General features: G+C 36.5%; 1 protein-coding gene across 1 annotated transcript; it reads left to right on the forward strand.

Annotated features, from left to right (window-relative positions):
• The first annotated feature begins 337 nt into the window (after positions 1-337).
• LOC145994210 (uncharacterized) lies at positions 338-26,095 on the forward strand. Its single transcript, XM_083130305.1, has 4 exons — positions 338-462; positions 17,212-17,379; positions 18,205-18,378; positions 25,808-26,095. Exons 1-4 carry the CDS (start codon positions 385-387, stop codon positions 26,012-26,014), a joined length of 627 nt encoding a protein of 208 aa, XP_082986431.1. The 5' UTR covers positions 338-384; the 3' UTR covers positions 26,015-26,095.

Raw genomic sequence — 26,095 nt, forward strand, 5'->3', positions numbered from 1 at the left:
TTCCATTACCATCGCGTGCTTAACTTTTGGAAGCGTGATTATTACAGAACAATTAAATTTCCTCAAAAAACGCCACACAACTTCCCTTATGGAATGACCTTCAAAATGCTTTATCAACTTTACCGGGACTTTGTTTGGCTGAGTGTGAAACATTATATTATAATCACACGCAGGAAGACTGTGTATTGGATGTACAATAAATATATGATCATATGCGTACTGTTACGTAACGCATGTTTCACAACAAACAATGGTTAGACCATATGTGGTTCCGTGCTGCCTCTATTGTTGTGTGTCACAATCAGTTTCGAGAACGATATATAAATTAAAGAGAACGCCCTTGTAACTTTATTTCACCTGGAGGAGAAGAGACTTTGGAGGAAAATGACGCCCACTGTATTTCTTCTTGGATGTTTCAGTTTTACCTTTATTCTTCCTTCGACTTTCGCAGCAAAGGCAATAGTAAGTTACGTTATTTTTTCCCCACATAATTGATCCACTTATGCCCTTGCACACTTTTAATAGCAACTTCTTACAGATGTGGTGAATGTCTTTACAGGTGTTCAAAGTGTTGGAATTCCTTTCGGATAAGATGAATATATAACTTAATATTCCTAGAAGTACTATCTTCTATTTCATCTGATCACACTTGATTTTGTTACATCTGTACATTTTGAACGATATTTCCATTCAGATATGGCAATTTATCACTTTGTGTGTTCAGTGACTTCCTTTGAAAAACCGAATCTCGCTATTACAGTCGATCTAATTTACCCTTATATCCTTTGAATAGCAGATATGTTTCACAAATAGGTGATTGCTCTGTATAGGTGTTCAGTAAGTTGCAATTTTAGGTGATCTCTCTTTTACAATTTATGGTGGGTTGAAATGATATCTTTAGAAAGCTTTAATCCGTCTAAGTTTGTCCACTTACCCTTTCATATTTTTAATAGCTGCTTACTTCCACAAAACATGAATTGATGAATGAACATTTACAAACAACCATGCCCGAGCGGGATTCAACCCGGGACTCCTGGGGTCGAAGCACGATCAGGTAACCACTCAGCCACGAGGTCCGGCTAAAACACATCAAGAGACAACGCTGATTTTCCTGATCGACTGAATCCTGGAAGGATGCAGATGAACGAAACATTTAATATTCTAGCGAAAAGCATTTAAGTATTTATTTTTATTTACATTTTATTTGGGATTACCCCTAAGCAGTTTTTCCCATATCTATTGCATTTAAGTATTAGGACCATAGGAACCACTTCTTCTTCTTCTTCTTGCAGTAATAACCACATATTAATCCATAGGAATCATAGTAAACTGTGATAACAAAGCAGTGATCGAATTGTTCAACACAATAAATCACATTCATGTTTTAAAAAATAAACGTATAGTCACTCGAATATGGAGAAGGATTAAATAAAAATGATAGACGAACACCGTTGAATATAATAAGACAGATTTTAATACAATACAAATTACGGACTATTTTTAGCACAGATTATTATTTTCTTCTGGTGACATCTTTCCGACACATACATTATAGCCATGTGACGGATTTCGTATGTAGCAAAAATGTGCTAAATATATAAATATATATTTAGTTATTTTTACCAAAATATGAAGTTAGTTATTCATTTAAAATTGCAAAAATTTACTTTTTAATAATAAAAGACACTACACGAGGTACATAAAATACAGAATTGACATTAATTGCTTAACAACACAAAATGTGTTTTCATTTTCTATTTCCAAAGCAATGTATAAAGAAATATATGGTAAGGATCTGAATGTAAATTTCCTTCTGTTGTCTCCTAAGATGGATTTATATTGACTAAAACTGCTCTCAACTTCGCAAAAAGTAAAGGGAGTGTATTTCAGATTTGTCAGTTATTTCGCAGAAATTCACCCAACTGTATCGGTCCCACGAAAACATGTAGTTATTGCACGAATATGGAGTAGTATATATTGAGAAATGATCTGAAATATGCAAATAATATGTAAAAATTACTAAAATATATAAAATATGATCCAAAACCTAATACATGTAGAAATATGGAAAATAAAAGCTGAAATTTTAGAGTCTCTGTATCATGATGCGAAAAGATAATAGAAAATGCAACTGATTTCAGCTTCATACATAAATATATATTTACATATAAATATGTTCTCTGATTGTAACTATTCCTACAGAACAAACAGCAATATAACTACCGTCGGTAGGAACGGTGTTTTTATGGTGCTATTCAACTCAGGCGCTTGTCCGGGGTCTCCGAGATATCGTGCGTTCATTTCGATCTTCAGCCGAAAGATCGGGAGAAGCGTGGCGCGCGCCGCTGACGGAGATGCCGACATTTGCGGCATGTAATGCCCCCTTATTTTTATGGACGTATGCAGACATTTATATAAATATTGCAAAACGAGCACTAACCTGTGTTATAAGAGTACGGTTTTAATTTTAGTAGCTTAGTGGCTGTATGTGCTGATGATTTTGACACGCCCATCTCCTGTGAAACACGGCGTAGAGGTTTGTTTGGAGAACGTTCTAACGCTGCACCAATTTCATCGAGTTTTGCTTCGGTTAGAATCCGTCGTTTTTGCTTAGTTGTTTTAAAATTTAACGATCCAGTTTCTCGTAATTTAAGGACAAGATGTCTAACCGTATCTCTATGTGGAGGTGAAACACCTGGGAATTTCTGTACAAATTGCCTACACACGTCTCGACACGAGTCTATTTTCACGTAAGTGTCATACATAAAAGTTCTTTGTTCTAACGCGAACCTTGCGGCTGGCATTCCAATCGTCTCACTGACACAACACACATACACAATGCAATAACACAAACAAGTAACGGCAAGTAACCAAGAATAACACACTTGTGCACAGTACGAAATTAACACGCTCTTGGTTTACATCTGCTCGCCACTATATTCACAGGTCTGTCTTCATCTAGTCGCGAAGGAACAAAAAACTCGAGCTCGGAGATTTCGGATTACAAGGAAGCTCACGAAAACCATTGACTTTTAACGGTTTCGTCTGCAGCGTAATCTTGATACAGTGTTGCACATTCGAAACCTCCAAACGATCCCCATCGACACAAAATTCTTTCAAGGATATAAACTTAAGCAGGACGTTACTGGTGAATACTATGATTAAAATGTTTTATTATATGTCGCTCTTAACATCGTTTCTAAAGCGTATTTATTTGTGTATATAAGGGCAGAACTTGGATGAATTACAGAAGAACTTTTGCGTGTTATAACACAGGTTAGTGCACGTTTTGCAATATTTATAAAAATGTCTGCGTATGTCCATAAAAATAAGCGGGCATTACAGGCAGCAAATGTCGGCATCTCCGTCAGCGCCGCCCGCCACGCTTCTCCCGATCTCTCGGCTGAAGATCGAAATGAACGCACGGTACTTATATACGGGCCACAAACCAGCTTCCGTGACGTTACAGGACAAGTCAACTATAGTCAATTTGTAGCATTTATTTTTCTGACTGAATCGTCCTTTTTTATTCATTCAGAACGTTGCTATCACATCAAGAACATTTCAAATGTTATACGGCATTACAAAATACGTGAATAATGTTGATAAAAGTAAAATCCAACCTTTGCCGTTCTGCATAATGTACCTTCATTTTTCAAATTACCAAGGACAAAATATTCGATAGAGATAAAATATGATCCTACATTGAAACTTACTGTAAATTCCTAAAGAGTTATCATCGTTAATATATAATTGTTATTGAATTGCTGTGGAACCGACCCTTACGATTCAACTTATGCAGTAAGATAATATTGTAAAAGTTAGGTTGAGGAAAGAGCTTGTAAGATTGGAATTTGGTAATAAATAAACTTTCGAACTGTGAAGAGCTAAATAACATTCGTTCAAACTTATTTGTTCACAAGAAAAATTGTTCAAACTTATTGGTTTAAACCGGGATCTTCCGCGGCAGCAACGACTCAATAATTAAGTTTCAACAATCTTGTGAAAAGCTTGAATGGTTTTGCCTGATAACGCTGGTAACGCCTGCAAATTACCGCGAAATAAAATTCTATACCTTAGGACGTCAAGTTCAAAATACCAAATTTACAGATCACAACACCCACTATCAATAGTAGCAACACCAATCCATTTGTCGGACACATGCGGAATTCCCCCCTCTGAAATGAAAGAATTAGACATTTATTGCACTATCGCGATTAACGAAACACATAAGAGAGTTAATGTAAAATAACAGTAATATATATACAAGAAACAATAAGTCAATTTATTGAATTAACGAGACACACATAAGTTACATGCTCTAATTACCAGTAAGCTGATTTAAAAGAACGCGTAAAGAATTTTTGAAAGAACTTGAGTTAAGCATTTAATTGAAAAGCAATTGCATTTGTTTACATTAAAAATAACGTTATGGTGCACCGCTGAATTTCTTACTGTAATATTAATTCAACGCTAACTCAGCTATTACAACAGCACTCAGATTCGTGCTATATAGAACACAATAGTTAGTGTAAAATTTCTCTCTTAATGCTATTGAGATCATGCATGCAAACAATTCTCAAATGCTTAGGCAAACCACATATCATTTTTATGTTCAAATATACATTAATAAATGCCTCCAGGGGTTATGTACATATTCAGTCCTATTTACTTGAAGAACCCCAAGAAGAACCTGTTAGATTTTCAATCTGCACAAGTGATATTGCGAAGCAACATATTTACTCGTATAAGTTAGGTTGCAAAATCGAAGCATACCAGAATCTGCGTCACGTGAACATTCATACGCGCAGAAGCAACCTTTATTCAAAAATGTCAATTATCTCTTCACTAAAACAACCCGTATGTATCTTATAACTCGTGTTTAGCAATGTGCACCTTCGTAATACACGGGAGTTCTTGTTATTTTGATAAGAACACTCGAAAATCACCTTTTATTAAAGATGGCGGCGTCGCCCATTTTGTTCTTTTATATTATTCTATCTGCAGCGCTACGTCTCCAAGCAACAACTAAATTGCACCAAGTTCACTCGAAATTCCGTATCAAATAGTGGAAATGAAATATCAACTTACTGCGTTTCTTCAGGGTGCAATTCGGCATCGAAATTCCAGAAGGAAAACTCTTAAGCAATGTGCACCTTACCTTCCTGGCCAGTTACTTATCTTGGCAACCAGAATCCCAGGTTCACCTTTTTCTCTTCAGAATTCGGTGGCGAAGACCTGATTCCTCGATTCTTTGTAGCCGATATGTAACACTTCAAATACCCGTCAGACTGAATAATCATTTATTCTTCGGGCGATGCAAAAGTTCCGGCAAACGTGCAAAATTAGCGTCTGCACTTCTTCCCCTCATCCGGCAAACGATGACCCGCGCTCTCTTCTCTTTCTTCCTCTACTCGTTCCCCCATCCTTTTGTGCACAGCACGATTGTTTTGACAAATCACCAATTTACATGTTTGAGAATTCTTCTTCTTCTTTTTCTGACCCTATCAACTGGTAGTCGATTTTAGTCATCTTCCTGAGTTTTTTTTAAAGTATTTAGTTCGCTATTCACTTATATTTCACAAGAATGAAAAAAAACAACATCTATTGATATTTATTTATACTGTTTGTTAGATCGTCAAATTACATCTTCTTGCATATCCATAAAGAAGCCATATGGTGGGAGGAATAGGGTCCGTGAGCAGGGCAGTAAGAGATGTAGGGAATGGAATTCTATTTCGACGTAAACCACTATATAATTTATCTCGTTCTCTGTCGAAATTGGGACATTGTAAAAAGAGATGTGTAGCATCTTGATTATCTTCTCCACATGCGCAGGCTTGTTTTGTTGTAATATGTAGTCGTGATAAATGATCATTAGTGCGAACATGACCTGTACGTAGACGTGTTATAAAAGTAATAACTGATCTTGGAAAATTATATGGGTAATACCAAGGTTTGTTTTGTGAATGTTCTGCAAACCATTTATATGTGTTGCCCGTGGATTGAAATTGTTCTATACACCACTGTTTCCATTTATCTTGAAGTTTATATTTAACTCTTGGAAGAAGGTCCGTGCATGGAAGTCTCGCAAGTGAGGTAGATTCCGATGATCGAGCGGCTTTGGCATATGTGTCCACACGTTCATTTCCCGTGTTTACTTGGTGAGCCTTTACGTAACTAAACTGGACGTTGATATTTCTTCCATTAGCATACTGAGTTTGTTGGATTATAAGTATGATGAATAAAGGATGTTTACAAATCTGAGGATATGAGGAACTCAGCGCCATTAATACGCTTAAAGCATCTGTTATGATGAGAATTTTTGTGTAATTATTATGGATAGCGTATGTGAGAGCTTTATATATTGCATAACTTTTTGCAGTGAAAATAGAAGTGTCAGGTGGTAAACGGAATTGTTTGTTTATATTTTGATCTGGAATGAAATAAGCACAACCCACACCTAGGCGGTCTTTGGATCCATCAGTATATATGATTAGGTGTGTTGGCCATTTCTCTTTATACATGATATGTCTTCCTAAATCCCTGAAATGGATATTGCATTGGGTATATAAGGGTATGTCTAATTGATAAATTAAAGGATGTTGGAAGGTAAAAGACTTTGCACGTGATTCCAGGTCTATGTATTGGCAATATACAAAATAAAAGAATGTGTGTTTAGGATCTATGGCTTTATTTTCTGTCCATTGTTTTTGTATTTCAAATAATTTATTGAATGGGTGCGTATGATTTTCCCAGGTTTTGAGCAGAAATTTTATTGTTAATTGGATCCGTCTATGTGTCAAACTAGTTTCTCTGCTTTCCATATATACACTGACATTAGGACAGGACTGCATGAGACCTAAGCAGGTCCTCAAAGCTTTTCTCTGTAGTATGTCTATTTTTCTAAAAGACTTAATTTTGCACCCACATAACTAAAGGCTGCATACTCAAAGTTTGATCGAAAACAATTCCTATAAAATAGCAGTAAGATTTTGGGGTGGCCACCCCATTTAATTGTTGTGATACTACGGAGTATATTTATTAATTTACTGCCTTTATTGATTAAATGCGTGATGTGTGTATTCCATGTGAATCGCCTGTCAAAATGTATACCTAAATATTTATGTGTTTCTATTACTGGGATATTAGAAATGTGTGGTATATTGATAGGATGAGTATCCAATCGTTTATTATTAAAACAAATAATTTTTGATTTTGTTTCGCTGATGGATAATCCTTCTTTGAAAAACCACGCTCTTATGATGGCGATTAAATTCTGCATTGCTATTATACCTTGAGTAGCATCATCTGTAATGTTATAGAAACAAAAATCATCTGCATACTGAAGGGGATGAAATGGTAGAATTGGTAATGCATGTATCTCATTCGTATAGATATTAAATAAGAGAGGGCTCAGAGGTGAGCCTTGAGGTATGCCGATTGAAGTGGAACGAGGATCGCTTAGTTTGTCGGCGAACCATCCGAATATAATCCTGTTGGAATATAGATTCCACACAATTGTTGAAAGTTTTGGGTGTATATGAAGATTCTCTAATTTATGACAAAGATTATTTAAATTTATAGAATCATAAGCTTTTTCAATATCTATAAACAAACCGAAACAGTAGGAACGTGTAATTTTACTATTTTGAATTGCTGCTGTTAGAGTGGTTATAGCATCTTGACTACTAAGATTAGTTCGAAATCCAAATTGTGTGGAATTAAAAAAAAATTCACGTTCTAATATCCAGGATAGTCTATTTTTCATTGTGCGCTCAAATATTTTTTCCAAAACTGAAATTAGTACTATTGGTCTGTATGAGGATGCATGGTCCGGAGATTTGTTTGCTTTTAAAATTGGAACAACTACATGATTTTTCCATTCTAACGGAACTATGCCGGTTTGATATATATTGTTGTAATGTGAAACAAGAATATCTGTTCCGGTATTCGGTAAATGTGTTATGGCCTGGTACGGAATACCATCAAGACCTGGTGCTGTGTTTTTCACATTTTTAAGAATTGTTGTTAATTCCTCTCGGGTTACAGGTGGAAAATCTTTTGTAAATTTTGAAGGGAGATTCTCGTTATTATCATAATGTAGGTGAACAGATGGTGGAGTTAATTGGGAGAGAAATTGATGTTGCCAACTGTCATCTATCGGTCTTTTTTGAGGAGAACGTGGTTTGCGTAAAGAATTGAATTTATGCCAAATATTTCGGGATGATTCCTGCATGTCTATCGAATTGCAGTAGTTAATCCATGCTTGTCGTTTGGTTTGTAAGTATATTTTTCGTGCTTGAGCTACGGATTTTTTCCATGATATGAGGTTTTCAGGATTGGGACATGAGGCATATTGTTTTTCTCTGATTTTTCTATTTGATTTTGCCTCTTCACATTCTGTCGTCCACCAATGTATCTTTGGAAACATTGTTTCACAATGAGTATTTTTACGCGAGGTTAGTATATCTAAAGCTTTAGTAATATATTGAAGTAGCAGTGAATAAGATATAGGCTGGGAGGAAGTAAGATGTTTTCTTAAAATAAGGGAATCTATTAATATTTTATATAATTCCCATTTTACATTGTTAGTTTTCCAGCGGAGAATTGGTAATTGGACGGGGGGAAAAAGTTGGCTTGGTAAAAATTGGGCACGAATATATATGGGAAAATGATCGCTACCATGGAGTTCATCCTCTATGAACCACTGAAATTGAGGGAATAATGAGTCCGATGTTATAGTTAGATCAATTGATGTTGGATTACTTCCATTTAGAGGTATATGTGTTGGTGATCCATCATTTAAAACGATGAAAGAGTTGTCGTCCATCCAATCCACTATACTAGTGCCAAGTCTATCTGCTGTATGCATACCGCAAGCATCGTGATGCCCATTAAAGTCCCCGACAATTAAATAAGGACTGGGTATGTTGAATGTTAAAGCTTGTAAATCAGTTTGTTTTATATTTTGAGAATTGTAATTGGAAGGAATATACACATTGATTATCGTAATTTTATATCCTGCTATGTAAATTTGGATTGCTCTTGCTTCTACTTTATAATTCTGGAATAGTTTTTTATGTTTATGTAATTGTATTTCCTGGTAGGCTACCTTTTCATGGACATATATACCAATTCCCCGTTCCGTATCTTTGTATGGAGGTCCTATACAATGATAATGGGAAATTCTATATATTTCTTGCTGACGACCCTTAGTTTCTTGTAAACATAGTATTAAAGGGTGTCTTTCCGTCACTAGTTTTAGTAGATCTGGTTTACGTGCAGAGAAACTATTGACATTCCATTGAAGTAATAATGTCATATTAGTTAACTTTTATATAATTGATTTATTATGAGGTGAGATTCTGTAAAACGGCCAGCAGGTTTGTAGATAGGGTATTAATATGTTGTAAAAGAAGTTTCTGTTGCTGTAATTCTTTTATTTGCACAAGAGTAGACCATAGAAGCGGTATTGTCTTTAATAATGAGGTGTAAACCTCTTGAATATTTTCAGATGGGAGATAAGAGGATGATTGTTCTAAGTTTTTATCTATTGAATTAGCATGCTGTACCCTTGAGGAGCTAGAATTAGAATAAGCATTTTGTGCTATATTTAAAGAGGTCTTGGGTTCTGACTCAGCAGAAGAAGTATCTGTAATTGATGGTGTGGAAGGGTTGGAATGAGTATGTATCCTTGGTTTCCTAGGATGTTTCCTTTTTTCTTTTGGTGTCACTCTGATATTTTTATGTACTTCTATCGTCTTCCCTGATGTATGTGGAATAGGATGATGAAACATTAAAGCAACTGGAGTTAAATTTGATCCAACAGAATGATTTTGCCATTTATTAATGTTGGGGCTGTGATTTGCAATTATGATAGGTTTAGATGTAAGGGTAGGTTGTGCATTATGATTTGGAATTTTTGAGCCTCTAGGTGAAGTATTTAGTCGGGCACGAAACTGAATAGGAGGAAAATCTGTTTTGTTTACAATGGGATTCAGAATTTCCTCTATAGATGGTGGTTGTATATATGTGCCTTCAATAATTTCTCTAACCTCACGGTAAGAGAGATTATCGTTCACCATTCGCTCCTGTATTTGTTGTTCTCTTTGCCACATTGGACAATTTTTATCAAGAGCTGAATGAGCTCCTTGGCAATTAGAGCATTTTGCTGGTAGGTTACAGGAGGAACCATGCTTATTGTCTCCGCAGGTTGCGCATTTTGGTTGGGAACGGCACTGAGTTGCCGTGTGTGCATATCTGAAACATTGTCTGCACTGAAGAACAGCTTTTTGCCTTGGATTAACTTCATATATCATGCTATTTATGATTATTTTTTGGGGAATTATACGCCCCAAAAATGTCAGACATATAAGTTTTGTATCTCGTAGCAAAAATGTTCCATCATTTTTCCACAACTTCTTTTTCATGCGTTTGACGTCAATGACTGGGATAGGCGATTGAACGCCATCAAGTACATCCTGCTCGCTAACATCATATTCTATCCCGTAAACTAGTCCTTCTCGTTGAAGTAAAGATTGCGGTATACGAGATTTGATCGAGAGCTCAGCTTGAAATTTTGTATTTTTGACGAATTTGTTTGCCTCCAGAGCAGGTTTAAACGTAATTCTAACTCTATTACGACCACATTGATCAATATGTTTCACTGGTATTTCTGCCTTCCTAAATTTATTTCCCAGGCTTCCCCCAGCTAGATTTCCAATATTTTTCCCTATACCCTGTATCAAGACAATGTATGGGCCAGAGCTGTCGAGTTCATATAAATTCTGATAGGAGATCCTTCTGTTCTGAGATTTGATACAATTTTCTGTGTTTTGAGACATTGATCCTTCTTGTGAATTATTACATTGATACTCCTCACTATTGATGTTATCCACTTCGATATATTGCGCCGGAGAAGGAGGAACATCGGGATCCACATAACTAACTTGAACACTAGCATTTTCATGCATTAATGCAGCATTATGACTATCGTTTGAGTCTTCTTCCATTTGGACTCTGTTTGTAGACCTTAAACGGCCTTTTACTTTACTTCTTACTTATATTCTTATATATCTTCTCGAAGATCACACACGCTTAATTGACACAAATTAAACACAATTTCAATCCACCAAATCACACAATAACCGACAACACACAAATCAATGTAACTTTAATCCGTTCACAGACAAAATGAAGTCACCAAGTAGTATATCAAGGCTGTTTATACTACTTTGCGCTTTTCCTGAAACTTTATCATGTACATTTAACACTACGAAACATGCAACGAGACTCGAACTGTTTTGTTTGAGAAACAAAACGTTAACATGCATGTGTACGTGTTAAGAATCCTTTTGTAATGCATATTCAAATAAACTTGTTACTTTTTGATATACGTCGATACTTAGATGAAAACGCTGTAAATTTTATAATTTTCCGCCATAACTGCAAATTGCCCATGCGTGCAGCGGCCGGCACTTCAAAATGTCCCTGTGCATAAGCAAACCGCAAGAAAATCGGATTTCAAACAAAGGATTGATAAGTATGATAATTTCAAAACCAAGTTAAGTGCCATGGGGCTTAATCAACAATGGAATTTACTTTGTTAGGCAACTGACCATTAGTTAAGGCGTAAACCGAGCATTTACAATTTAAATATGTACACAAGCCAGAGCCATCTAGCGACTCTTCGCGTAACCACGGAAGCAACCAAGTTTTATTACTGCATTAACCTTCCACCTGTCGTGAATTCTCCACACTATAAGAGTGCATCGTCTTTGGACGTGAGTTGAGACATATTCCAACATGCACGCACGAAACTTAACAACCAAAATGCCTTATGACAACTCGTCATAGAACTTTGGAAACTGAATTCCCGTGTAACTTGACTATATTTTTAATTTTCTAGAAATCCAATATATATTTGGTTGCACAAGTTTGACTGGTTTGGTTGAAGGTTAAGCTTACAATTTTTTAAAACCATGTTTCGTATTAAAATGTTAAATCAAGCAAAGACAGAAAGTGTACATATACTAATGCAGCAAATTGGTACTACTTTACTATAGGTGAGACACCTCTAAATCATTTATTTCGCACTTTTTAGATTGCTAACGTACTATTCTGCATTGCGGAACATTTCTTTAGGTGAAATAATGAATTTCTAACGAAAATAATGTCTATTTCTTACATTAAAGAGTACTTGCTGTTCTTCCTTATTTCCACATACAATATGGCGATAGCTTATCCGTTCATCGCGAGTTGTGCCAGTGTTTTGTCGATTTGGAGTGTACATGCAGTGTTGCAGCCTTGTTCACCAAAAAATACCTAAATTTAAAAAAAAAATTAAAAACACTTCACGAAATTTTTTCACGGAAAAAAGTTCAATTTTTTACATAAAGAGTAATTATGAGACCATTGACGTTAGCCCCAAAAATTCACGATAGCCCCACGAACCATCATGGGGACGAGGTATGCCTACGAGGTTAGGTTAGGCCTCTTGGGTTAGGTTTCATTAGCACTCATTTCGTTCAATTTAGCATATACGGGCAACATCGGTTTTTCTCGATGAAAGAAAATACACGGAATTCTTTTGAATTTTAACTTTCCACGTTCTGCATTCCACTTCATTCTTCCAGATTCCTTGTTGAATTACAAATTCCACGGCATCTTCCACACCCAGCAACAACTTCACGACGCATCCTCGACACGTCATCTTGTGGCGATAACACGGCGTGGTTTGAAACACTGACTATGGGGTTTACGCTATCTAACACACGGAACATTGTTCTCTCGTGCAGAAAACAAATGGCGGCAGCTCCAATAGCGAAGAGATTTTCGTAGAAAACCACATGCATTCGCATTAAAATGGATCAAAATTATATTACCGAACTTCAACAACGCTACAGAAAATGATTTGCGTAAGTACGTTCTCCTGTAAATTTGAAGAAATCCGTCTCACTTATAGTAAAGTGTTGCCGCAGCAAACGTACTAGTCTAACCTATTCGAAATACCTGGATGCTAAGAACACTAACCTTAAATGATCTAACAGTAATTAAAGCCTATGATTTACGATCACACGGAAAATGGGAATATTAATGTAAGCGACTTACTTTAATTAAGAAGTCAAAGCAAAAAGCAGGACAACACAATAAACCTCATGATCTATCATGAAAATATCGTAGCTTACCTCTCATTTTCGAGTTACGCTTTAGTCTCGTAGCAGGCAGGAAACATTAAAGAATCTGTTAACTTCAGCATAATGCATTTCCCAGTTATTGCAGAGGTAAAGTGGAGTGACACGCATAAAAGTAGGAGGAGTCTAGGTTGAGATGATGCAAGTTAACATATGATACGTAATGATACGATATTGTTAGAAGAAATTCGTATTCTAAAATCCATATACATAATTATATCTCTTTTCGGTAGACAAGCTAGATATGGTAAAAATCAAGAGACAAGTTGTTTTCCAGGATACGGCGCAAGTTTTAGGAATATGAGCGTGTATTTCTTTCATCCCTTACAAGGACAATTTACTTGTAACTGTAGGTACTTGGGCATGTATTGAAATCGTACCATGCTGACATATAAGTTCATATACCTATTTATATTGCTCCTTGTACTTGTGATATTTAGAGCAGGTTGAGATAAAATCTCGCTTTCCTATTTTTATACAGAGTATAAATTTAAATAAAGCAAATAGGTTACATGAAATCACAAGGACTGACTGTGCAAGTGTACGAAATAAATCGTTATTCAGATTGTTTATAAACTAGTAAATTTTCACTTAAGCAACTTGTCTACAGCTTTTTGTTCTATATTACCAATTACCTTAAATGTTGGAGACGCAAGTACACATTTTTGTAATAGTTCACTAACTACATCGCAATAATCATAAAGATTTATTTCTGTCCTTGACAGAAATAACCGACAAAGAGGAAATATAACGTCCATTACTGAGTACAAAGGTATAAAATTATCGACAATGTATTTGTGAAATAGGCTAATTTAACGAAGTCGTAAAATTCCATTGATGTACGTACATTACATTTCTTTCAAGTTTCAAGTGATGTATTTTTGTAAACCGGAACATAGCTTGAAGAAGTAAGTGGCTTAGTAAATTAGATGTTTTTAAGAGGTGACTTTTGAACTTTGAACTACACAATTTCAGACAACTTATGAGCAATAATACGGACATAGAATAACTATCAACATTTTTTCGTGTTAATTAAAGGAATATAATTAGTAGTTACAAGTTCGGCATCTGTGTAATTAATATTACCATACACAAATTCTTAAATGTATTTCGCGCTGGTTGAACACACTTTTTTTTTTTACTAACGTGTAATTATTATTACTGTGAAATAAATACATTTACAGGAACACATTTTAGAACAACTCGCTCATTCAAATACATGTATTTCACAAAAACACACGATTAATATACACGAAGTATACGCATCTCGGAGGCCTCGGCTTGTCTCGCTACAGGAAATAACATAAAGGTGTGCTTGTTCACTTGGACAATGCTATTGCGGGGTTATTGTGAACAATGCCTAAATCACTGGCGTAAGCAACATTTTATTTCGGAGGGGACTGAAATTGTAAAGGTGGAACTTACATAATTGCACATTCTGGTGTGGGAAGGGGGGGGGGAGGCGGAATGCACAATGAAATATTTCATAATTACTAGTGTTGAGCCTATACCCGCACTAATGTCGATACTGTTACAGCCCCATGGATGCCTGATAATTGTTATAATTAGGACTGAATCGGAGTCGGTCGATGCAGTGGTATCGGGAACTATCGGTTGAAATTCATGGAGTTCCGACATTTCCGACACCGTCATTTGCGACACTAAGGCAAGAACTGTTTTTTTTTCCGTCATAAGCGACCCTGCTTGGATTTTCCTCTACGATTTCTAATTTGTTTACCAGAATTAGCGACATTTGCGTACGTGCAGCAGCAATAGCGTCTCTGAAGAAAGTATTTCCCGAGACTCAGATCAGTGGTTGTAATTATCACTTTAACCAATGTTTGTGGCGAGAGGTGCAGGAGTTGGGACTGACAAACGATTACAAAACAGATCCAGACGTGCGGCTGTGTATAAGAATGTGTTCAGCTCTGGCTTACCTCCCTGTGGCTGACGTCGATGATGGATGGCTGTGTGCGATGGAAGATGCGCCAACCCACGACATGGATAATTTTTTTGGATTCTTTCGTTGAACAGTGGATGAACAACTCTGTTTTCGACATTTCCATGTGGAACTGCTCCCAACAGCGGCACAGGACTAACAATGCAGTCGAGGGATGGAACCATACAGTTAATATATTGACGGAAAAGTCAAGTCCTAACGTGTACCAATTAGTGAAGACTTTAAGATTAGAAGCTGTGTACGACGACTACTTATGTGAGAGGAGGGCCTTGAATCTTAAAGGAAAACGTAGACGACGTCAGTACATTACATTAGATGAGAGAATACAAAGAGCGTTTGCCGACTATGAAATGCATAGAGATCTTAAGCGCTTTTTGAGGAGAATGGCGTACGTTCAGAAATTAGAATGAAAATAGTAAGATGTGTGTTAGGAAGTGTGATAAGTGTGCACAATCATAACTAAACTCCGTACCAGCTAACTGTAGACCAGGCGATCGAGAACAAGTCCCTGCGCAAGTAGTGACGCGAGACGGCTCCACCAACGAACAGCGAGAGAAACGGGATTGTGTAATGGGCGACGGGAGTTACCCGATTTCTCTGTAAGCGTTGCCAACTTTTGAAGAGGATAATACCGAACGTACATGGCAAACAGACCGTATTTTTGTCTCCAGGTCCGTACGATTGGCTTAAGAATTTCTTAGGGAAATATTAGGGATAAAACTGCAAGAGTAAATTTTGACAAGCCAGACTAAGGGTTGGACCGTACGTTCGTACATGTACGGTCAGGACCGTAAGGTTGGCAATGCTGCGCTTTCACCACGCGATTTTCCTCCTCCTTCTCTGCTATGCGCGGCCCTGCTCTACAGTTAGCTGGGACAGGTTATAGGGATAGGAAGTTGATGACAAATCATCTTTCCTTCTTGGCACTGAACACAATGCTAAACTTTACAGTATTCCGTCTAACATTACTTAGAAGAACCAGAAAACATTGTTTTTATTTTGCATTATTATTATTATTATTACTTTTTTCATTTTCCGACCTTTTTGGCTCTCAGGTCATTTGTCAGTGTTTTTGCAGTCTTTATTGCATTTTTAAAATAATATTTGACAATTCTTTCTTCTCCTTCCCAGTTCTTCCATCAATTTTAAATGCTATCATAACTAACATATTTATTTTCCCTTGTTGGCCACTAGTATCGCTTAAATCTGCGATTTTAAAGTCAAAAAGTCACAACATAAAAATTATATATATATATAATCTCGTTCACAAGAAACAAAACTCTATTTTCAGATGTTGACCGACTACTGTATCGTGCGAGGCGCACTCTCAAAGGAGGCAAATGATTTGCACAGAAAATCCTTGTGGAATATTTTATGTAACCTTGAAGTAAAAGTACAGAAAACTACAAACACTTAATTGGCTTTTCCCCTTTGCTTCGATAGTTTAAGCCATCAAACTCAATTTATCAAATTATTCAACTAGTCTCTTGTAATTTATGAAAAAATCAAGCTTTCATTTTAAGGGCGAATATTGTTTTAGGTCCTCCTTTAAAATTTTTAGGTATTTTTTAAATTATTTTAAGGTCATTTAAGAGGTCCTTTTTTATACTTTTTAGGTCATCAACTTCCAGGTCCTATTTATAAACGTTCTTCATTTGCGCCCAGTATGTCAAGCGGATCTTCTGACTCTCCTTTTGGAAAAAGGAATACCCCGTTTATTCCTTCCTTATTCATATGATTGGTATCTTTTCTCTTTGATTGTAACTTTTTTCTAGTTTTCGATATTTTGTTCTCTTTTAATATGCCTTTTCCCGAACATACTTCCTCACTTGATCATTTATTTTTCTATGTTTTCATCAATTTCATCTATTCATCAGTCATCCTCATCGTCGCGATTAGTCAAAAGTAGAAGTAAAACGACGCTAAATATCAATGTCGATAAAAGCGTTGAAGAGGTTACATAAAGAGACATTGCTTGATTTTTATGTTGTCACAAATTTTATTACGTGAATTGTTTACAATCGTGCTCAAACTATGGCTAATTTTTCTTTGCAGTGTGAAGGCTACGAAGTTTACATTGGTGATTTCGAGAATTGCGATGTAGATGAGGAAAGGTCATTGGCAATAAACGTGACCTTTCGGATGGATAACAATTGTAACGCTTACATCCTAGGATGCGTTGAAGTGTTAAAGAAGTTTGGTGAAGAAGGTGACAATCTTGAAGTAAGTATAACTTTTCGTACCACTCTAAAATGGAATATAGTAAATATTTATTATCTTATTTTGCAATTATTCTTTCATTTAGTAGTAGATTTATTGATTGGATTGTTGTTTTAAGTCCACTTTATGCACAGAGAGGCTAATCGGCACTCGACCTACAGTTTAAAGTGGGATCCGAACCACTATGTGCCTCCACAGGGTATCGAACCCGGGACCCCTAGATTACAAGGCGAGGACGCTACCACTGCGCCATCGGGGAGGCATATGGCAATATCTTCATGATTAGATCAGTGGTCGAATTGGAAATAAATTACTGCCAGTATGCTCGTATGCACAGACATGTCTTTTGAAGCCAAGAAAAGTTCTTATCAATTTTGTGAGATAACTCTGTCTTAGTATTGGGTAGTTCTACAAATTTGATCTTGGTTTTGCTTTGAAGCTCTTTCCAGCTGTTTTTAAAACTTATCATCATTTTCAGTTCACATTGTGAAACCTATTTTATACAGATTTTTATTCAACGCAGTAAAGATGTATGTTGAACGTGGCAACACAGCACGTGCTGTCGCTATAGGGATGTCCGTTGAACCGTGGCAGTCACTAACATAGCTTTACACAAAATTGAATGCGGTTAACTTTGATCTAATCGTTTTCATGTGAGTGTACTGGTTAATTGGATCACCGGTGGTGTAGTCGGTAGAGCTTCTGACTGCCACGCGGGAGATTTCCGGCTTCGGCAATCTGAAATTTATTCCCTTGTCGGTCGGGCTTTAGAGCGTAGAAGCCTATAGCTCTGATAGTAACTTATTCTATACACTTTTCTTCTAATAGGCTGCTTATGATGTCAGAGAGACTGGCGACGTTAAGGGAGAGACCACAATAATGAGCGGAGTGCAAGAGGAGGGATGCAAACACATGGGGGAGCAAGTAGCCAAGGATCACGGAGACGAAAACGTTGTGGTAGAGGCCATGCAAGCGAGAGATTTGAAATGCCCTCAGGATCCGGTAAGTTATTTTCTTTGAAGTAGCCCAAGAATGAAGTTAAGGCTGTACTAAGGGCAATTGCGAGGTAACATTTCGTCAACAGATGGTAGCACCGTCGGCAATGGAGTGCCATGTTGCCAGATCTACGTGCAAAAGAAGTGCACCGGTCTTGGGAAGGACTACTACTTCAGCGCCATCTGTAAGCGGCAGTTTGAACATGATGGAGACGTTATTTACCGGATGTTTCAGAAATAATAGAGGGATTACAAAAAAATATTGTAAGTAAAGCATTGAACCGACGATAATGAAACTAGTCCAGAACGATCATTTCTTAACACATTAAAATGTTTAATATGTGCACGACGGGTGACACATCGACACGATAGTCTAGTTCTTGCCACACTCGAACCAACATGAGTCTGTCGATAGTGTCTATCGCGATGATACGCTCCCTTAAGGCTGCTATAAACCTCGGCATTTGTGAAGCGAATACCCTGTCTTTGATGAAACCCCACAAAAAGAAGCCCACGGTGTAAGGTTTGCTAATCTTGGGGACCAAAACATGGCACAGAACACTGTGAGTGATATGGGTGATTTGAGTGTCGCCTAGCGGCAGGAAGTGAAGTGAACTCTCAGCTTAACAAAACATACACAAACAGTTTGCGTTCCTCTATCGTTCTGGACTGGTTTCATTAACGTAAATTGAATACTTTACTTGCAAAACATTTTTTTAACCCCTCAATTATTTCTGAAACACCTTGTATTTTTGTTATTTATTTAAATACATTTAATCGTAACAAAACTATTTATAAGTATTCCAAAGTGTAATGAATAAAACTATCTTTGATATCCGAAAATTTCTTCCTCACCGAATCTATATTAGTTGCACTGCACGGTTGTCCAAGGGAATTTGGGCCTATGCTGTAAGCCTAATATGGCTTTATATTAGAACCCTCTTAACATACGCTACGTGCCCTTAATACAAGCAGTGGTGCCAACTTATGAAAAACATTGGATGCGCTGAACTCGAAGATTGTTTTGTAATTTAACACAAAAATGCATTTTCTATTCCTGGGCCTAAAAATGTAGGCTTTTACATTTAAAAATCCTGTCAGGCCATTTCTGAGCGAGGGGCCTCCCCCATGGCGCAGTGGTAGCGTCATTGCCTTGTAATCAAGGGGACCCGGGTTCGATACCCGGTGGAGGCACAAGTGGTTCGGATCCCACTTTAAACTGTAGGTCCAGTCCCGATTAGCCTTACTGTGCATAAAGTGGACTTAAAACACCAACTCAAACTCAAACTCAAACTCATTTCTGAGCGAAAGACCCATTTTATAGTAACTGCTTTTGTCTATTTTATACCTATTTCATTGATAACCGCTTCTTTAGTACCTAAATGAAAACTCTGTCAAAGTTCATCAATTTCGGTCAGGCTGAATAAAAATCATTATTTTTATTTTTAAAATTCATTATTGATTATTTTTATGCAAATCGGATTTTTTACATATTTTTTTAAAAAAAATACGCTTAAGATTGCTTACATGGGTTTTAGCCACCACACATGTAGATATATATGTTGTTTTTTACAGAAAAGCTTTTCTGGTAAACGGCCTTGTAAAATATTTGAACAGCTGATTAAGGCAAATAACAAATTACATGTAAATATAAATTTCTTTGTTTCTGATTCTGTATATATAAACCTACTGTGAAGGTTGTTGAGTGTGTTAATAAAACTATAGCTAATAACTTCAGTTAACTTTTGTTCCAGTGAACATAAAGCATTCTACATGTACTACATAATTGTAACTGAAAATATTTTTTTGTCTTGTAACTGAATTTTGGCGATTATTTTAAAAATCATTTCAAAATATCAACTGCCATTCTTATTCACAGCTTAATGATAATGGCACTATTTTCGGTTTAACAATATTAGTATTTTGAATGCTATTCTACACAATCTATCCGTTCGAAACAAAACCAAAATTCAGAAAGTCCAAAATTCATGTTTCCGTTTCGAATACCATATATGAAACTATTATCATATCCTTCTAACCGTAAACGCAAACAAAATGTTGAACATGGTCGGTCAGACGCTGAAAATTACATCTGTGTTGTTTTATTCATAATCTTTTACCAACCAAAACACCTAAAAACCTATTCCAGAAATTAAAATTCAGAAAGGAAATACATAATTACGAAACAAGGGGAAAATCAAAACTTGAGCTTCCAAAGCACACACTAGTGCTTTTCGAAACATGATGTACATATTCAGCTGCAAGAGCGTGGAATGAACTTCCTCCTTCCATGAAGTCCCTCACTAATCGCAATAACTTCAAAGACAAACTAAAAACTCTATTGTTAAATTAACAATATCTGTGTTCCTACAAACAAGAATTTTCTTTTTTCATTTTGCTTGTTACTTTGTAACGTTTCTTCCAGTGAAACTAAAACATTCTTGTTGTACTCTATAATTGCAACTTAAAATATTAACTTAAATATTTTTACAGTCTTTGTAGCTGAATTTTGGAGATTTTTTACTGATAGTTCGAAAAATATCAGCTGTCATGCTTATTTACAGTTTAATGATAATAACACTATTTATGGTTTATATTTTTCTACACAAAATGTTTGCTATTTTTGCCCATAAAATTATTGAATTTTAAATCAAGAAAAAAAACCTATGTTTACATTTCCTTTCGTATGAGCATCACACAATCAGTACCATATATTTTATTTCCTTTGTTTTCCTTGATTTGATTTGATTTATTTTACTTCGCTTCTTGTGCCACTTTTGGCTAATTTTCGAAGATGGGGATGAGTGATGAAATGATGAAATTGATGAATAGACATTCACAAACATCCATGCCCAAGCCAGGATTCGAACCCGGGACCCCAGCATCATATAACTGAGCAAGAAATGGTTATTTCAATGTTCGTTGTTATTATTTTACTTACATAATTATAAAAATTAATAATTATATACACAAAGAAATAATAATTTTATTTCAATTATTCACCATACATCCTCATCGTCACGATTATCCTATAAAGCGAAAGCCTTAAAGGTAGCAAAGGTCGTAAAATATACGAAATAGTAGTGGTGTCAGAAATGAGATTTCAGTGGATTTAGCGAAACATGGGAGTGGGAGTAGTTAGGAAACAGATGAAGACTACATCTACTCTACATACGTCTTATTTGAAACGAAAAGTTTCGCGATTTGGGCAAATCTGGTTTCAAAAGAACTAAGATCTCAACAGTAGTAGAACTGGACTTCTTGCAGGTTCCGAAGGAAATATTGGGGAAGCGCCGATGCTGAGAGGGGAGGGGGCAAGGAGGGTGCTTCACGTGTTACAAAAGTAAACAACGGTTTGTGGGAGGAACTGTGCAGTGCGAGTTTTGTGAGTGGTGTCCTTCGTCTAAGTTGTTTTCGGGCATTGTCAATTAATTAATGGAGCTTGCTCCGAGTTCCGAGGTGGCGGGTTCATCCTATCTGAACAGTGTGTGTAATCGTGCGATAGAAGATATCTTAAAGCAATCTTTCGGTTCGTTCTTTTGCAGAAAAAGGCGAAATTGTGGCGAAAGGGAGGCCAAAGCCTATTTTGAACGATTTAAAAACCAAGTGTTCTGCTGGATATGACCGACATTTCAATGTTTCGTGGTATAACGACTATCCGTGGTTATGTGGATGTTCGCAGTTGTCGAAACTCTTTTGTTGGCCATGTGCCATGTGAAAAAAAACTCGTGGAATTCAGGTGTGGATAACATGGACCATGACGCACACAAACATTCAAATTCAAATGAAAAACTTCTCTTTATGACAGCATCATAGAAGTTTTTTGATTTGATTTGATTGATTTTGCTTCGCTTGTGCCACTTTTGGCTAATTTGCGAAGATGGGGATGAGTGACGATATGGTGAAATTGATGAATAGACATCACAAACATCCATGCCCAAGCCAGGATTCGAACCCGGGACCCCAGCATCATATAACTATTTTCAAAGAAGAGTCGTCGGATTGATCTGCTCTATAAGTAGCCTTCGATGTTTCTGTAAGTATCAAATTACGTATTATTGTGTAAACAACCAATGTTTGCGATTTCACTTCAGTCCTTATGTCAACATTTTTTTCCCTGAATAATAACTTTACTAAAATCTAGTATTGAATTGCAGACGTACCAGATTAATATTATATGAACTACTTGGAAGAATACATTGGGCGGGTGGGGGGCATGAGGTGGGGAGGTGCCCAAGTCTCCCTTAAATGTCCTACTGATAACCGGTAACAATTTTAAAAATCCCACTCCACGCCACTGGTCTATTTGAATATCGTCTTAAATGTAACTACGCGTGATTATTTCTTAAGAGAACGAAAAGAAGCAGGATATAATGGGCCAAAGGCCCTGTCAACACTTTTGAAGAATCCGACTAAGGAAATAATATATGTACTTACCAACTATATTGCAAAATATAATATTGTATTATAAAATTATGAAATTGTAAAATTATGAAATGTCAAGCAAATGTAACTGGTGCATAGCTGAAAAACTAAAACCAAATATATATTTATAGAACAAAAAACTTACGGATCGTATGAAAGATGTCTTCCGAACTTTGCAAGAACAAGATATGATGTTAAGACAGGTCAAAAGATACGTTATGCAAGGTTGGCCAGAATCTCAGACGAGGGATTCAAATATAGATGCAAATGAGTTCGAAGCGCTGACAAGAAGAAGAAATGAACTACAATGTGAAGAAGATATATTGCTATGGAGTTCTAGAGTTATTGTAACTAATGTAACGAGGAAGCAAGTTTTAAGGAAATATCATGATAATCACAATGGAATAGTTAAAATGAATTTGCTATTGCGTGAAAGATATTGGTGGCCTGGCGTAGACAAGTACATTGAAGATCACGTGAGATCATGAAACGTATGAAATGCCGTAAAACCCGATACGAACAGGAAAGAATACAATGATTGGAAAGACGTAAGGAAGCCTTGGGAGAGAGCACACATGAATTATTTCCATATTCAAGGGAAGTGTTGCTTCTCGTTGTTGAATCATTTACTAATTGACCAGAACGTGAAGTTGTATCGTCTACATCATTCAGGGAAAGGGATTTATGACGAGGATAAGATCAAGGTATAATCAATCAGCCATACACCTTAGTTACGGATAATGGTCCTCCCTTCCAATCTGCAGAATTCAAGAAATATTGTGAATATCAAGGGATTGCTTTGATGCATTCACCGAATTATCATCCGGGTAGTAATGGACAAACTGAGGAACACGTTCAAATCATTAAAAGTGCTCTGAAATGTAAAATATATGAAACTAGAAAAGATGACAAGCATTTTGATTTAAATAAAGCTTTGCTAGATGTTATCCGTAGTATCTGAATGGCTCTAAACACTGTTGATTTAAAATCTCCTGCTGAACTAATGTTTGCGTTTGATTGATTGATTGATTTAGTTTATTTTACTTTGAGTTTTGTGCCTCTTGGCTAATTTGCGAAGATGGGGATGAGTGATGAAGTGATGAATCTGATGAATGGACATTCACAAACAACCAAGCCCAAAACCAAAACCACCTGACAGATTAGATTTCAATGATTATGGTAAAAAGAAGTAGATAAAAGATGTAACAAAAATTTTGCAAATGCAAAATTTCATCGACGCGAGGGAATGTCGTGTGTGACGCTACGTATGTAAATAGACTATATAGTGCATAACACCTTTGAAATAGTCAATATGTTTGTAGAAGGAGATTGTGTTTTGGCTTATATAAATGGAGTTCATTATAAATTGTCAAGTGGCAATTTGCTCTTAAATAAATAATATTGGATTATGCGGTGCATATCTTTTATAATCTACTCGACATCTTGAGTGCAATCTGCGTGTGTTTTAATACACGACACAAGTTAACTTTATTTTTGTTATTAACAATAAAAACTACAAACTTTCTGCTTTTTAGCAACTTGAAATGAGCGATGCCAATTTCCAAGGGGGGGGATAGACTGACCCGTTCGACAAGCCCTCCCGACGCCCACGGAGAGAGCGCTTATCAACAACCAAAAGGCAAATTTGTTATAATATGATTGTAAATAGTTCCAACTTTTAAATTTAGTCAACACATGTGCGTTAGACAATTACAATTACAATTTTCGAAACATGTAAAATATTTTCATTTAATTTGATGAAGTGCCGACTGCAGAGCCTACGTCCTCATGTGTGTGTCCAATCTTTTCGCTTTACTGCCTCAATGCACAGATTTTCCCGTATCCGGTCTGTCTGAAAACGATGCATAGATATCTGAGAACAATTATTTCTTCCCCATCTCATGTTCAAACCAAAGCCACACAAAAATTGTCGCCTTTTCCGAAGACATTGCCTTTTTGCCTTTACACCTTTGAATTCCATGTTAACCTTTTAAAAACCGGAAGTGCAGTTCCCGTCCCCGCCAAGGAAGCACAGAAATGTAAACATCCGGTGAATAGCGCCCATATCTGACGGGTTATTTGTTTCTGTAAAAATTGTCAATAAGTAGAAACTGGAGGATAAATTTATTATTGCTCAAACTTATGACGGGACATTTAGCAGATTTGCAAGAGAAGGTCCAGGACGAGACCCGAAAGCGTTATTTACGCACTGTTACGCTCAAGTATAGATTTAGTGCTGTACTAGTGAATTAATGAAATACCATGTATTCTTATCCACTTTGACACACAAGAACATTAAAAGAAAACCATCCTATCCATTTCACAACCCAGATGGTGTTATACATTACGCTTAGTTAACACAGTTGAACAGTACAGGGAGCCAATAATTGACTTTTTTTTCTATTTGATGATAACTGAAATGGACCAGACAGATGTTCACAGCGTATGGATTTGTGCACTTTATGCAATGCTTTCAAACAATATTTCTACTGAAGACATTTTTTTCCTTTGATGAAAGTATTCTCTCGGGTTATCGACGAGGTGAGTTGTGGAGAAGATTCCAAAGCTTTCGAGAACTAACGTCACTCTCATCTTCAGAGTAGAAGTGAGAGTGACGTTAGCTATCGAAAGCTTGAAATATTTTTGGCGTTTACTGAGGAGAAATATTGTGTCCGCAATCCCCCCCCCCCACTCTTCTAGGTTGGAAAGATAGACCCTGACGTTTGACAAGTCTTGCGATGACTAAGTAAAAATTGTCCCCCTTCCACGTGAAATTGGGAAAAGTGCATTCGGAAATAAAAATCATTCCTGGAGCCCAACAAGGGTGACGAGAACGCGTTCCCCAACCGACAGCGTGAACGAACAACGACACAGGCCAATGTAAAAAATATATATATATGTCTGCACGTAGAAAATGATACGATAAGGAGAAGAAGACCGTACATTACAATAGAAACACATTAACATAAATTGAGTTCAATTAAGAAGAATAAATTATATTTATTTTGCAGGTTTTAAAATGTGCAGATGGGACGAAACCATATTCGATTCGCAAATTCCACGACAAATTTGGTATGGTCCTGGGAAGAATGTACACTTTCACAGCACAGATTTTCGAAAAGGAGGAGGCAATAGCTTGCTACTCGTTGCCAATGAAAGTTTGCAGGTTTGCAGCATTTGGTTCAAAAAAGATAAAAAATCCGGACGAGGCGTGTTAATTTCATCACCTTGTTTTTGTATATTCCATTCTTTCCTGGAATGTTTGAATAACAATGAATAAACTGGTGTTTCTAGCATGA

Source organism: Lepisma saccharinum, chromosome 10, assembly GCF_977018435.1.
Source record: "Lepisma saccharinum chromosome 10, izLepSacc3.1, whole genome shotgun sequence".
NCBI classification, from domain to species: domain Eukaryota; kingdom Metazoa; phylum Arthropoda; class Insecta; order Zygentoma; family Lepismatidae; genus Lepisma; species Lepisma saccharinum.